The sequence below is a fragment of the Cebus imitator genome, unplaced genomic scaffold, assembly GCF_001604975.1.
Source record: "Cebus imitator isolate Cc_AM_T3 unplaced genomic scaffold, Cebus_imitator-1.0 Scaffold187, whole genome shotgun sequence".
Taxonomy (NCBI): Eukaryota; Metazoa; Chordata; class Mammalia; order Primates; family Cebidae; genus Cebus; species Cebus imitator.
In genome coordinates, this window is record NW_016107502.1 from 2572504 (window position 1) to 2587007 (window position 14504).

The 14504-nt window shown below is 47.1% G+C and overlaps 1 protein-coding gene across 2 annotated transcripts in view; it reads left to right on the forward strand.

Annotated features, from left to right (window-relative positions):
• VWF (von Willebrand factor) overlaps window positions 1-14504 on the forward strand; it is a 173693-nt gene that overhangs the window by 24433 nt on the left and 134756 nt on the right. For both annotated transcript variants that reach the window (XM_017546163.1, XM_017546164.1), the window contains exon 6: window positions 3710-3834. In XM_017546163.1, coding sequence (XP_017401652.1) covers window positions 3710-3834 — 125 coding nt within the window. The remainder of the gene's footprint in view (window positions 1-3709; window positions 3835-14504) is intronic.

Below are 14504 nucleotides of genomic sequence, written 5' to 3' on the forward strand. Positions count from 1 at the left end.
GCTCTGTCATCAGGCTGGAGTGCAGTGGCGTGATCTTGGCTCACTGCAACCTCTGCCTCCTGGGTTCAAGCAATTCTCCTGCCTCAGCCTCCTGAGTAGCTAGGACTACAGGCACACGCAAACATGCCCAGCTAATTTTTGTATTTTTTAGTAGAGATGAGGTTTCACCATGTTGGCCAGGATGGTCTTGATCTCTTGACCTGGTGATTCACCTGCCTCGGCCTCCCAAAGTGCTGGGATTACCGGTGTGAGCCACTGCGCCCGGCCCAACAATAATTTTAAATATATTTGTTTTATAACCTCTATATAGAAATTTTAATATATGAAGTTTTTGAAGCTCTAATCTTGTTATTTCTGTGTCTAGTGACTCTTGCTTAGAGTGGACTGTTTCCTGTGTTTCATAATTTTGGATTGTGAGCTCATCTTTGAAGGGTTTTGTGTTAATATTTCAATATGGAGTTACTAAATCTTGTTAGAAGTATAAATTGGAATCTCAAATCCACATGAGGGCTTTCCCACAACTACAGATTTTGAGGAAGACCTTTTTTTTCCTCATTTATCCAGAGGCCAGACTAAGGTAACAGATTTGTTTCCTTTTTTTTTTTTTTTGAGACAGAGTCTTGCTCTGTTGCCCAGGCTAGAGTGTGGTGGTGTGATCTGGGCTTGCTGCAACTTCCTCCTCCCAGTTCAAGCAATTCTCCTGCCTCAGCCTCCTGAGTAGGTGGCATTACAGGCACCCACCACCAAGCCGAGCTAATTTTTGTATTTTTAGTAGAGACAGGGTTTCACTGTGTTGGACAGGCTGATCTTGAACTCCTGACCTCAAGTGATCCACCTGCCTCGGTCTCCCAAAGTGCTAGAATCATAGACGTGAGCCAGTGCTCCTGGCCCATTGTTTCTTAAAGTAGGTTTTTTTTCTTGTGAACTTTCTTATGGGGGGGTGTTGTCATCCTTTAAGGGTCCCAGCTTCACAATGGGGGTCTCAGGATCTCCTTCCTACATGATACAGATCCAAAGATGTTAAACCCAAGCCCCTTTGTTGGCAAGAGTGCCCTGACTTCAACACTCACCAGTTGTTTTTTCATTTTCTCTCCTTATCCTTTCCCTCCTCCTCCTTTTTGTCTTTTGAAATTTCTTCTACTTTTTTGTGAGATTAGCCATAGAATTCAAGAAGGCATTTGTCCATTGTAGAGGCACATGTTTTAGTGTTTTCTAACCTGTCATACTGCTAGAAATTGAAGTCCCAGCCCTAAAATGTCTTTCATATTCCTAGGCTCTAAGGTTTAAAAACTAAAAATGGGGTCTATGGTGTGAAGAATAAGGTGTGGTTGTTGGTAAAAATTCATGACTCTGGTGATATTTCAGAAACCGTCCTTAAAGGATTGGGGGTTTAGTTGTCTTTGGTTGTTAAAGACTCAGCAGTATTTGTTCCCAAACAGTTAATCTGGCTTCCTGACTTCTAGGAATCTGCTCAGCTTGGCTTCTATTTTGGCTCTCAGAGAGTTTTCTCTAAGTAAGAATATTTGTAATTCCATCTCTTGGACAGCCTATGTCTCATTTCAGATCTGGCCCCATAAACTTTCACTTCGTAGAAGGTCAGGTCTAAAAATGACCCTAGACGTCATCTAGTCTAACTCCTTATTTGCATGTGAGGAATTGGGATCAGCCTAGATCACACAGGGTCATAGAAGGGCTTTGCCCAGGCAACAACACAAAGCCTCCTCTATGTCCCTATCTTAATGTGGTTTATTAGAAAGTGTCAAAACCTGTGTGGCATGGAGTGACTGAGAATCCAGAGAATACCTATCGCAATGTCTGGTACACAGTTAACATGTCACAAATTTAAGTTCTCTTGCTAACAATATATCATATTGGTATGTCATATATCAGTTTCCTGTGGCTACCAACACATTATCTCAAACCAGGTGGATTAAAACAACTGAAATTTATTCTCTCATGGTTCTGGAGGTCAGAATTTTGCAATCAAGGTGTTGGGAGGCCCAAAGCTCCTTCCAGAAGCTCTCGGGAAGCATCTGTTCCTAGCCTCTTCCATCATCTGCCGTCATACCTGACTCACAGCTACATCACTCCAGCCTCTGCCTCTGTCTTCACATTGCCTTGTCCTCTGCATGTGTCTTTGTCTGGTCTCCCTCTATTCATCTCTTACAAGGATAAAGATTATTGCAATTAGGCCCAACCAAGTAATGCAAGAGAAACTCTTGCTCTCAAGATCTCTAATTTAAGCACATCTTTTGCCATATGAGATAATATTTACATGTTCCAGGGATTAGGAAGTGAATATATCTTTGGTGGTCGTGGGGGGTGGTTTCTACCTGTCAAATCCCAGATAACAACTGACTATATTCTAAGGTCTCATTTATAGTTTTCTTCCCCTGGGACAGTTTATTTACTATTCGCAAATGTATTACTTGACCTTGAGACATACTTCACTCTTCCAGGCCTGGCTATGCATAAAACTGCTCATCCCAATACTGCAAAGGTAGTTGTCTCATACTAGTTTTTAATACAGATTCAGCAGTACTGTTAGATAATTACTTTGCACGAGGCCGTGTAGGTCCATGAGGCCCTCACAGTCTATTGTGAGTAGCTGACAGTCGCATGAGCACTGTGATATTAAAGCACAGATGCTGCGAGACCCTGGAGCATGCAGTGACCTGGGGGCTGGGCTTAGGTTCTGTGTCATGTTCTTACCTTCATTCTGCAAAAATATTTTGAGCATTCGCAATCCAGCAGATAAGAATTTAGAGACAAGAGACACAGCCCATGCCCTTAAGTAAGGAGCTCACAGTTGAGTGGGGGACGAATATGAGCAAAAAGAACATAAATCAAAGAGTGATGAGTGTTTTGGTGGAGGGCTGCCCAGGGTAGCATGGGGCACAGAGAAGGGACACCCAAGCAGGCTGGGGTGAGGAATGGAAGTAGGGCTGTTCAGAAAGGCTCCTTGGAGGCAGTGGTTCTTGAGCTGTATCTCGAAGAAGGAATGGAGATAGATAAGGCAATACGGGGAGGACATTCCACATGGAGGGAGAAAGGCACATGGAGGCATGGAGACGCGAGAGGGAAAGGGCCTCTCCTTATCATCTTTCACCTCATCTACCTCATTGTAATTGTATCCATCCATCCATCCATCCATTCAGCCATCCATCCTTCCTTCCTTCTTCAGTCTCCAACTGTCTGCTGAGCTCTGACACCCATGCCCTATAATGTTAGGCTGAGTACTGTATGCACGCTTGTTGTTGAATTTAATACAAGTTAGATTCAGGTAAAAACAGACCTACAGCCTGGTATGGTGGCCCATACCTGCAGTCCCAGTTACTTGGGAGGCTGATGGGGGATCCCTTGAGCCCAGGAGTTCTGGGCTGCAGAGCCCTATGCTGATCAGGTGCCCACGCTAAGCTTGGCATCAATATGGGGGCCTCCTGGGGAGCGGGGGACAACTGGGTTGCCTAAGGAGGGGTGAACTAGCCAGGCTAGAGAAAGGTCAGGTTAAAACTCCTCTGCTGCCCAGCAGTGGGATTGCATTTGTGAGTAGCCACTGCATTCCAGTCTGGGAAACACAGCCAGACCCTGTCTCTTTATAAAAAATTAAAACAAAAAACGCAAACCACCATCAGACCTAGAGTTTTCACTCAGAAGTTCCGGGGAAGGCATAACTGAAGTGTTATTTTCCTGAAACTTTCCTTCACAGGCACCTTGACCTCAGACCCCTATGACTTTGCCAACTCATGGGCTCTGAGCAGTGGAGAACAGTGGTGCGAACGGGCATCTCCTCCCAGCGGCTCGTGCAACATCTCCTCTGGGGAAATGCAGAAGGTGGGTGTGGCTTGGCCTGGGTGCACCTGGATGGTGTGTGATTTCTGGATCTAAAAGACAGAAGGACTGAGTCTTATATCCTTCCCTCTGGGGGAGGAATGGACTTACTCTGCAGGTCCTACAGGCCCCTTTCCTCCAAAACTAACTGTGACTAGAGTTTGGTCAACTCTAGTTCTAGCCTGTCTCTGGGTCTGGAGCTCTAAAAATGGGTCTGGGCTAATGACTTGGTGCAGTGTCTCAGTCCACTTGTGCTGCCATAACAAATACCTGAGACTGGGTAATTTTAAGGAACAGAAATTACTTGTTATAGCTCTGGAGGCTGGGCAGCCCAAGATCAAGGTACCAGCATTTGGTGCCTGGCAAGGACCTTCTTGCTGTGTCCTCACAAGGTGGAAGAGCAAAAAAGCACACTGAAGCCAGGCGCAGTGGTTTACACCTGGAATCCCAGCACTTTGGGAGGCTGAGGTGTGTGGAGGTCAGGGGTTCAAGACTAGCGTGGCCAACATGGCGAAACCCTATCTCTAATAAAAATGCAAAAAAATTAGCGGGGCGTGGTGGCATGTGCCTGTAATCCCAGCTACTCAGGAGGCTGAGGCAGGAGAATCACTTGAACCCAGGTGGTGGAGGTTGCAGTGGGCCGAGATCGTGCCACTGCACTCTAGCCTGGGTGACAGAGTGAGACTCCATCTCAATTAAAAAAAAAAAGAAAAAGAAAAGTACACTGAAGTACTCTTATCAACCTCTTTTATCAGAGCACTAATCCATTCACCAGGGCAGAGTCCTCAGGACTTAATCACCTCCCAGAAGGCTCAACCTTTTAAGACCATCACCTTAGGATTTAGGTTCTAACACACAGATTTTGGAGGGACATATACAGTTGAACTGTAGTAATAAGTCACTATGCTTTTCTGTTTTAGACTCCAGTGCCCTCTCTTGTCCCCCACATGTGTCCATCATCACCTGCCATGTGTCTGAAATTTTACCAGTAGAAAAAAGCTACTTTTTTCTTTTTCTTCTTTTTTCTTTTTTGAGACAGAGTCTCACCCTGTCACCAGGCTGGAATGCAGTGGCGCAATTCTGGCTCACTGCAACTTCTGCCTCCCGAGTGCAAGCAATTCTCCTGCCTCAGCTTCTTGAGTAGCTGGGACTATAGGCATGCACCACCATGCCCAGCTAATTTTTGTATTTTTAGTAAAGACAGGGTTTCACCATGTTGGCCAGGATGGTCTCGATCTCTTGATCTCATGATCTGCTCGCTTTGGATTCCCAAAGTGCTAAGATTACAGGCGTGAGTCACCGGGCCCAGCCTAAAGCCACTTTTTTCCTAAATGGCTGTTGTAAACTAGAAATAGGAGGGAAAGCTTCCTCTCATATGAGATCAGCTGGAAGGAAAACTACTTTACAGATGCAGACACTGAAGGGAGTCTGAGCTCACGCTCAGACTGTTCGTGCAGTGACTTAGATGTCAGGATGGTTTCCAGAGGCTGCTGTAACAAATTATCTCAAACTTGGTCAGGTGTAGTGGCTCATGCTTGTCATCACAGCACTTTGGGAGGCTGAGGTGGGTGGATCACCTGAGGTCAGGAGTTCGAGACCAGCCTGCCAACATGGTGAAATCCTGTCTCTACTAAAAATACAAAAATTAGCTGGGCATGGTGGCGCGCACCTGTAATCCCAGCTACTCAGGAGGCTGAGGCAGGAGAATCACTTCAACCTGGGAGGTAGAGATTGCAGTGAGCTGAAATTCCACCACTGCACTCCAGCCTGGGTGACAGAACGAAACTCTGTCTCAAAAGAAAAGGAAGCAAACAAACAAAACCCCCCAAAACAAATGATCTCAAACTCAATGGCTTAAAACAATAGGCATTAATTTTCTCACAGTTCTGGAGGCTAGAGGTCCAAATTTAGCTTCCCTGAGCTGAGATCAAGGTGTTGGCTGGCTCTGCTCCTTTCAGAGGTTCCAGGGGGGAATCTGTTCCTTGCTTCCCCCAGTTTGGGGTGGCAGCAGCATTCCTTGTCTTTGGATTCATGTCTTCAATCTCTGTGGTCACGTGGCCTTCTCTTCTGTGTGTGCTAATGACTGCCAACCCTGGCAAGGCTGGGAGGACTACCCCACTCCTTCCACAGAGCCCTATTGCCACTTACAAGGCAGCCCTGTAGCAGCTCTCTCTGTCAGGGCTGCCCTTCATGATCTCACTCACCAGGACCTCACACTGGAAAGAAGGGGTAGGTGTGGGAAAGGGTGGCCAGGACCGCACTCTGCCTTCACTTGCCGCAGGTAAAGATGGTCTTTGTGCCTCTCTGTGTGTGGGTGTTTGGCACAAGAATGCTTTATGTGGAGCAAGATCTCAATGGATAATTCCCTCTCCACTGTGCATCAGGCGGACCTGGGCTGGGGAGGTGGGTGCAGCTGTGAAGCTGGACCCGTGGGCAACAGGAGTTGCCCTGTTGGGACTGTGCTCAGAGACTCATCATCTGAGGAGCAAGGTTCCTTGGTGGTGCCGTGAGTCAGCCTCCCTGGGAGGGATGTTTATATGCAGGTGGTTTACTGGGAAGCCTCTCAAGAGCAGCCTTGGTAAGGAGGTGAGAGAAGCAGAATTGGGCAGTGGGACAAGTTGAACTGCATGTGATAGCATGGATGGAGCTACAATGGGGACTCAGCTGATCCTTCAAGGAACTCTGGAAGCTGGAGTGGCCCCTATTGGTCACTGAATGTGGGCTGTCCTGGGTGAGGAGGTGGGGCTCCCTTGGGCTGAGGGCCATTCCTGAGGAATGACTCAGTGGTAAGCCCTTGGCAGCCAACACCGGGTAGCTGGTGGATGAGTCCTCAGGCTCTGAATGGGCACCTACACTGTGGCCTGACACCCTCTATAAAGTTGCTCTACTTGACAGCACCACCTCCCTGCCTGCATCCAGAGAGCAATCACACTATCAAAATGTCAGCTGAAGAATCACAAGGTTCATGAACTTAGAGAAGAGGGCTTTTCTTATTGAGAGTCCCCTGCAGGTTGGGGAATGTAGCCTCTGGTAGAAACAGAAAGCAGGCACTCGAAGGGAGAAAATAGTGGAATAGAAACTTAATCCAAAAGAGTTGACTCAGTATACATATTTAACAGGCTATAGGAGAAGCTATGAATATTCATGATGGGAGGATGTATTTGCATATACAGTAAGCAAACATACTTGTTACATACAGCCCATGTCCACTTTGGGATGGCGGCTTAACATTTAAATGCATTAAAATTAGCCTCTGGCCGGGCGCGGTGGCTCACGCCTATAATCCCAGCACTATGGGAGGCCGAGGCGGGTGGATCACGAGGTCAAGAGATCGAGACCATCCTGGTCAACATGGTGAAACCCCGTCTCTACTAAAAATACAAAAAATTAGCTGGGCATGGTGGCGCGTGCCTGTAATCCCAGCTACTCAGGAGGCTGAGGCAGGAGAATTGCCTGAACCCGGGAGGCGGAGGTTGCGGTGAGCCGAGATCGCGCCATTGCACTCCAGCCTGGGTAACAAGAGCGAAACTCCGTCTCAAAAAAAAAAAGAAAAAAAAAAAAATTAGCCTCTGTAGGTCAAATGTGAAGAGGAGGACACAGAGGTGTCTTGTGCCCAGCCTCTGTAAATCAGCCAGAACCAATCCGTGGTTCATGGTTTCTTGCCAGGAAGGAATGCTGGTCAGTTGTGTGAAAACTGCAAAAAGGGCAGGTGTGGTGGCTTGCACAGTAACCCTAGTACTTTGGGAGGCCAAGGCAGGAGAATAGTTTGAACTCAGGAGTTCAAGACCAGCTAGGGTAACATGGTGAAACCCCCTGTCTATTCCTACATATATACAAAAATTAGCTGGGCATGGTGGTGCACCAGTAGTCCCAGCTACTTGGAGGGCTGAGGCAGGAAGATGGCTTGAACCTGGGAGGCTGAAGCTGTGGTGAGTTGAGATTGTACCATTACACACCAGTCTGGGTGAAAACATGAGACCCTGTCTCAAAAAAAAAAAAAAAAAAAACCTGCAAAAAAAAGAGGGGAGTCCCTCCTGCTGGGCTAGTTCTGTTTAACTCTTAGGACAGAAAGTCTAATGGCGATTGGCGAGGGGAGAGTATAATGAGATGTGTTCAACCTCCCATCCTATCATGTCCAGGAACTCAGTTTTAACATTTCTCTGGGGTCCCTTTGGCCAAGGGAGCATCTGTTTAGTCAGTTGGGGGAGCTTAGGATTTTATTTTTATTTCTCAAAACCTACAACCATGCACGAAGAGGATGGTGCCTGACTATACCCAAGACCACTGTCATGATGCACTTGACAGGCCACGGTTGCCTTTGTCTGGGCACGGGCAGCTCTGCAGAGTGTGAGCACATGCAGCGGTCACCCAGGCACGCAGCCCCTCAGCAGGGCAGCAGTGCAGGTGCTCTGTGATTTTGTTCATCTGATGAAAAAACAAAGCCATAGAAGGTTAAGTAGCTGCCCAAAGTTGCCAGCTAGCAAGGTGCAGAGCCAGGACTCACGCCCGGCCTGGCTCCCTCCCTTTCCTCATTCTGGTGACGTTGATTCAGGCTACTCAAGTCATTGTGTTTCTCTTGAGGAGTTGGGCTCTGCAGATTGTTAAGTTTCCTTTAAGTTCCAAAACCCTTTATTAGCCTAGTACAGTGGCTCATACCTGTAGACACAGCTCCTCAGGAGGCTGAGGCTGGAGGACCACTTGAACCCAGGATGTGGAGGCTGCAGTGAGCTATGATTGTGCCATTGCACTCCAGCCTGGACAACAAGTGAGACCCTGTCTGTAAACCAAAACCAAAACCAAAACACGAAACCCCTTCATTATGTGTTTCTGTGAATCGGGCTAGAGAGACAGCATCTAATAGTTCTTAATAAATATTGGATGGGTAGATGAATGGAAATTGGTGGTGTTATATATCTAGGGATTGTGACCACCACAATAATCCAGACTCCTTTACTTGTAGAAATTTGATTTATCTAAGTAAGTGCATAAGTAGAGAAACCCAGCCCTCTCCTATCCAGAAACAAAATAAAGCACACCAACCTCACCCTCCTCCCACCCACCCCCATCACCTTAACATGAGAAAGCTTCATTTTAGCTGGCTACTCATTCAATGAATCTTCATCTTCATGGAACAATTTGACCTCTGACCAAGGCCTATGTAAGGCCAAGAAAAATATTCTGAGTTGATGCTAAATCCAGCTGCTTAAACTGTGATCAGACAATCTCCACCTTATAAACAAGTACATTCCAAAAGACTTTTTCCCTTGGGCTTTGGTGGTGCTAGGTTTTCTGGTTAGTCCATCAAAGTCTGCATCACTGGGATCCTAGCCCAGTACCAGCACTAACAAAGGCGGACTGAGCTCTAGCATGTGAGGGGAGGGTGCTACCATGTGGAAGGGAGGAGTTTCCTCTTCTTTCCAGTAAAAGTAAGTGCCTGAACCATGCCCTTGATAGCCCCTTGAATTTCTCTCACCCCTGGACCTTGCCGTGGGCATAGTGATAAAGGTGTGGGTTTGAGTCAGCTCACTTACTGGCTTGGTGACCCTGGGCAAGACATGTGCCTTTGCTGAGCCTCAGTTTCCACATATGTAAAACAGAAATAGTACCTGCTGGGTCATTGAAAAGGTAAGGTAGGGATAATTTTTTTTTTTTTTTTTTTTTTTTTTGAGACAGAGTCTCACACTGTTTCCTGAGCTGGAGTGCAATGGCATGATCTCAGCTCACTGCAACCTCTGCCTCCCACATTCAAGTGATTCTCTTGCCTCAGTCTCCTGAGTAGCTGGGATTACAGGCCTGCACCACCACACCTGGCTAATTTTTTTTGTATTTTTAGTAGAGGCAGGGTTGCACCATGTTGGCCAGGCTGGTCTTGAACTCCTGATCTTGTGATCTGCCCTCCTCAGCCTCCCAAAGTGCTGGGATTACAGGCATGAACCACCACACCCAGCCAAGAGAGGGATACTATTTATAGTGTTTGGCCCAGTGAGTCTCTACTGTTAGGAGACATGATGAGGAGGAGGAGGAAGAGGAGGAGGAGAAGGAGGAGGAGTCAGCTGGCTCCCCATGTTCTCCCGCTGTCCTGTGTTTCCCACTGGAGTGCCCTGCCTTGAGAGTGGGAGCTGAGAAGCAGGCCAACCACGCAACGGGCTTTAAGTATAATGTTGGAAACAGATGCTCAGTGCCACAAAGAAAAATCAGCACTGAGACAAAGGATCCCTCAGCAAGGCAATTTTACTTTCTGCAGAAAGGGTGTTCCTGTTAGCTATCTTGCCACGAGAGTACAATGAACAAAGGAAAAGCAGACATATTTATCCTTTACACATTTGGGGTCATCCTTACTGCTGTGTCTGACCTGTGTTGGTTAGAGCCAGACCTCACAATCTAAAAGTGAACCTGATTGGCTAATAACTTAAAACTTTCTTGAATAGGTAAAGAAGATGGAGAACAAAAGGAAAAGAGGAAGTCCAAATAAGGAAGGGACAGGAAGTTGCTTGTGAAAGAACTTAGAAAAGTAATAGCACAAATATCTTGGTTAAAGGACAAGGACATAGGCTGTACTATGTGCCTGTGAGCATGTTTAACAGCTATACGGGATAGGGCTTAACAAAGAGTTATTAGCAAAAAGCAAGAAGGCTTTGAAGAAAGTCTTTTTTTTTTTTTTTGAGACGGAGTTTCTCTCTCATTACCCAGGCTGGAGTGCAATGGTGCGATCTTGGCTCACCGCAACCTCCGCCTCCTGGGTTCAGGCAATTCTCCTGCCTCAGCCTCCTGAGTAGCTGGGATTACAGGCATGCGCCACCATGCCCAGCTAATTTTTTGTATTTTTAGTAGAGACGGGGTTTCACCATGTTGACCAGGATGGTCTCGATCTCTTGACCTTGTGATCCATCTGCCTCGGCCTCCCAAAGTGCTAGGATTACAGGCGTGAGCCACCACGCCCGGCCCAAAGAAAGTCTTTAAAACAAACTATTATTTCTAACACTTATGATTTATCCTTTAATAAGAAAGGAAACTTTGCACTCTACTTCCTACACACAAGCTTCAACATTGATTAGTTTTCTCCTTCCCCCTCCCAACTGTAACCCATCCTTTTGGGTAGCTGAGCACAGCTTGAGGTTAGAAGGAAGGCAAGGTGCCAGCCATCTCCACACATCCAGGTGGGTAAGTGATAGGAACCAGCCTTCCTTCTAGAGCTGCTTGTGAACCCAGATGGATTTCAGATTTAGTGCACTTGAGGTATTGTGTAAGAGAGGACAGATTTTCACAATTTCTTTCTTGTTTTCTCCAAACCTACAGTTGTGCTATTGGCTGGTGGGTCACCCTCGGCTGCCCTTCAGTGTTCTCCAGGCAGGGGTGAGATGAAGGGGAGGTGGTGGGTTCCTCAGTTGGCGACACAGGGTCAGAGTGGCCATGGGGGTACCTCTAATACTGAAACATGCCTTCAAGTCTTTCTTATTTTTGGTCTCATTTTATTTTGCAAATATAGCCCAGAGCAGAGTAAGTGCTTGACAAATATTCCCCTGTCCTCAGGATATAAAGGAATAGTCTCATTTATCCATACCGAGTGGGAGGTAAAGACAGGATTCTCAAGTGGAAAACCTGATCCTGAGGCCAGGTTGAGGAGGGAGACTGGGAGGTTTGTCTCCTGGAGACGAAGGGGAGGGGGAATGCAAGAGAAGCCTTGTTTGCCCCCTGGGGCACCTTTTTGAGGCTCCAGCTGAACCCTCGCTACTCACTTTGTCTCCTGGGTGCATTAAAGTCCTTACTAACCAGTGTCCTGGGGACAGCTGAAAAACTGGGTGCCAGATTCTTAGTGTTGGGCTGAGGCTGCAAACACGTGAGACCTCCCAGAGGCACAAGCCCCTCCCAGCTCAGAACTCCCTGTTTCAGGCTGTTTACCTGAGAAGAGAGGACTGCTTTGTCCTCAGCCAATCAGACAGTGTTTGCCCACAACCGGGGCTCCTTCACTGGCTAGGAAGCACAATGACTCATCTCCCAGGAGGTGATTAATGTGGTCTTTGGAATTGTTCACAGCCTGTGTAGTCCCACAGGGCCCCCAGGTTCAGAAGTCAGGTCTGGTAAATGATGCGTCATTTACAAGTGTCTGCCATTGTGGCTCCAAGGGCTGTTCTAGGTGGCAGAGTGTTTTGTGGGAGTCCATGCTGACCTTGGAACTTTCCTTGACAGCCTCCAGAATCGACGCCCCCACCCTCTGGGTCTTTCTGTCTTTCCAGGGCATAGCAAGGAGTCAGCTCATTCCAAGAGCCAGGTCATGTTACTTATTAGTTATACCCGGGGAATGAATGTTTCCTTGTTATGCCAGCAAAACCCAGTGCCTGTGTCCACTGGGACTGATAATGGCCTTCTTCGACTATGTGCACATTTGCAGTTTTTTCAGTTTTTCAAGCTGAACACAGGACGGTTGGAGTCTGGACCCCCAAGATATGAACATTCAAATAATTGATGTTCACTTGCAGGTAACTATCACGTAGTGTACATTTTAGGAAGAAAGATCCTTAGATCACTTAAAAAAAAATTCAGTCAGTCTGGGGAATGCCAGCAAGGGCTGAACCTTGCAAAGGCATCTCGGCTTTGTCCTGCAGTCCTGTCTGTGACAGGAAGTCCAAGGTTCCAGGGGACTGGGCTTGGGCTGCAGCCCGCTCATATCATGCTTTTGCTAATTGGAAAAAGGCACCCTTTGCTCAAGAAACTTCACCACCACCCACTGGGAAAAGGCCAAGATTAACATAACAGAACTAAACATATGATGTATGTGTATACACATGTGCAGTGTCTACCATATGAACAGTTGTCATTTGGCATGTTGCCACTGTGTGCACTGCGTGGCTTGCATCATGACACGTGATAGTGTTGGCCTGGCTTCCTCAGGGAGGCACAGTCACTGTGACCATCTTCTCCTCGCTCAGGATCACCTCCTCAAGACGATCAGTCTCTATTGAGAAACTGAGTGCACCGTTTATCACTCTGCCTACCAGTGGTGAATCATTCATTGGCAGCATCAACCTCCGACAGGTGTTTGAAGTGGAAGAAATTTCTTTTCATTAATGTTAGGAATCTTAGGCTCATACAAACTCAGAGTTGGTTGAGAGTCTAGCAGATATCTGGTTCAACCCCCTGCCTGCTGCATGAATGCTCTCCACAAACTATGCCTAGGTAGGCAGGTTATGCTGTGACCTTGACTTCAAGAGTGAAGTGTTTGAGACACCCTTGCTGGGCTCCTCTCAGCCATCTTGAAGAGCTCAGCCCTAGGCAGCCCTCCTTGACTCCCCGGTAAATTCCTTCTTTCATTCTGTCCATTTGAAGCTAAAACTCTGTCCTTCCATGTCCCTGAATACTGGAGAATCAGGTGCTTTTGGTCTGGTTTCTCCAGGCCTTGCTCATGAGGTCACATCAATTGCAGTCCCATCGGTCACTGAATAGCCTCAGATTTCCTGCTTTCCTGGTCTCCGAATTTGGTGTTTATTAGGTGAACACAAGCCTTATTTTCTTTGGCCATTCTTGTCTTCACATTCTCTCACTTCGTCTGTTATATCGTAGAACTCCTCCCCCTCCTTTGAAACAGCATGTGGTTCACCAGTAATTCCTCTTCCTCCCAGGAAATCACCTGTCCTGCTTGAGCTAACGTTTGTAACCAGTCATGTTGACTTTGAATAATCACAACATGCCTCCTCAATAGCCCAAAGAGGCACAGAAAATACCCATTCTGTTAGAGGCGAAGCAACTCACTCCTCATGTTCTCATTAAATATTGCCCAAGCCTTTTATTTGCAAAGGACTTACCAACCCTTTCTGCACGGTGACACTGAAAGGGAAATTCACAGGCGTGGAGGGAGGCAATGTAAGCCCAGCGGACTTGCGTCTCACCGTCTAGGCCCACTTCTGCCATCCCTCCTTCTTCTCCTTGCCTCTTCTATTCATATAATTGGCAGTCTTGGTCTGGAATGGACTTTTCTTGGAGACTGGGAAGAATTTTATTACATTCTTTTGCTTGGTAGCACAGTTGTGATTCAGAGTCCAGTTGTCAGGCAGAGTCTGGCCCAGAGAAGGTCAGTGGACCTCAAGGAAGGACCCTTGGAACGCAGGATCCCGGAGAAGTTAGTCATGAGATGGGGGCACCTTGCCATGGTTTTACAGAAGAGGTGCCCACCCACTATGCCCCCTGATGCTGAGCTCAGAGCTGGAGTTTGCAATAAGTACACACGCATCTTTTTCTCTTTTGATGAGAACTGCTCTCTCAAGTCTCTCTTTCTTGAGTCATTGATAGGCTAAGGAATGAGGACTTATTTCAAGTGCTCTGCTGAGGTCCAGGAATCCAGGGGCAGTTCCTGGTTTGACCCAGTTCTCTGCGTGTCCAAGTTATATTTCTGCTCTGCATCTCAGCCTTCCCTCTCTAAGGTAAAGAGAGCTCCACAGAACCCCCCGATGGATAGGTACCCTTTCCTTTACAGCAAATTTGCTTACCTGAGTGCAGGGTGGGAGAAGGGCAGGGAGTCAATGGCTGTGGTGAAACAGTGGTGACCTTGGTCAGTGTTCCCTTGGGGGTCTAGCCTAATGGCAGAGGTCAGTGGCTACCATGGGGTTTTGCAGATTTCCCTTGAGTTACACAGAACTTGGCCTTGAAAAATTAATAATTTTTTTTTTTTTTTTTTTTTT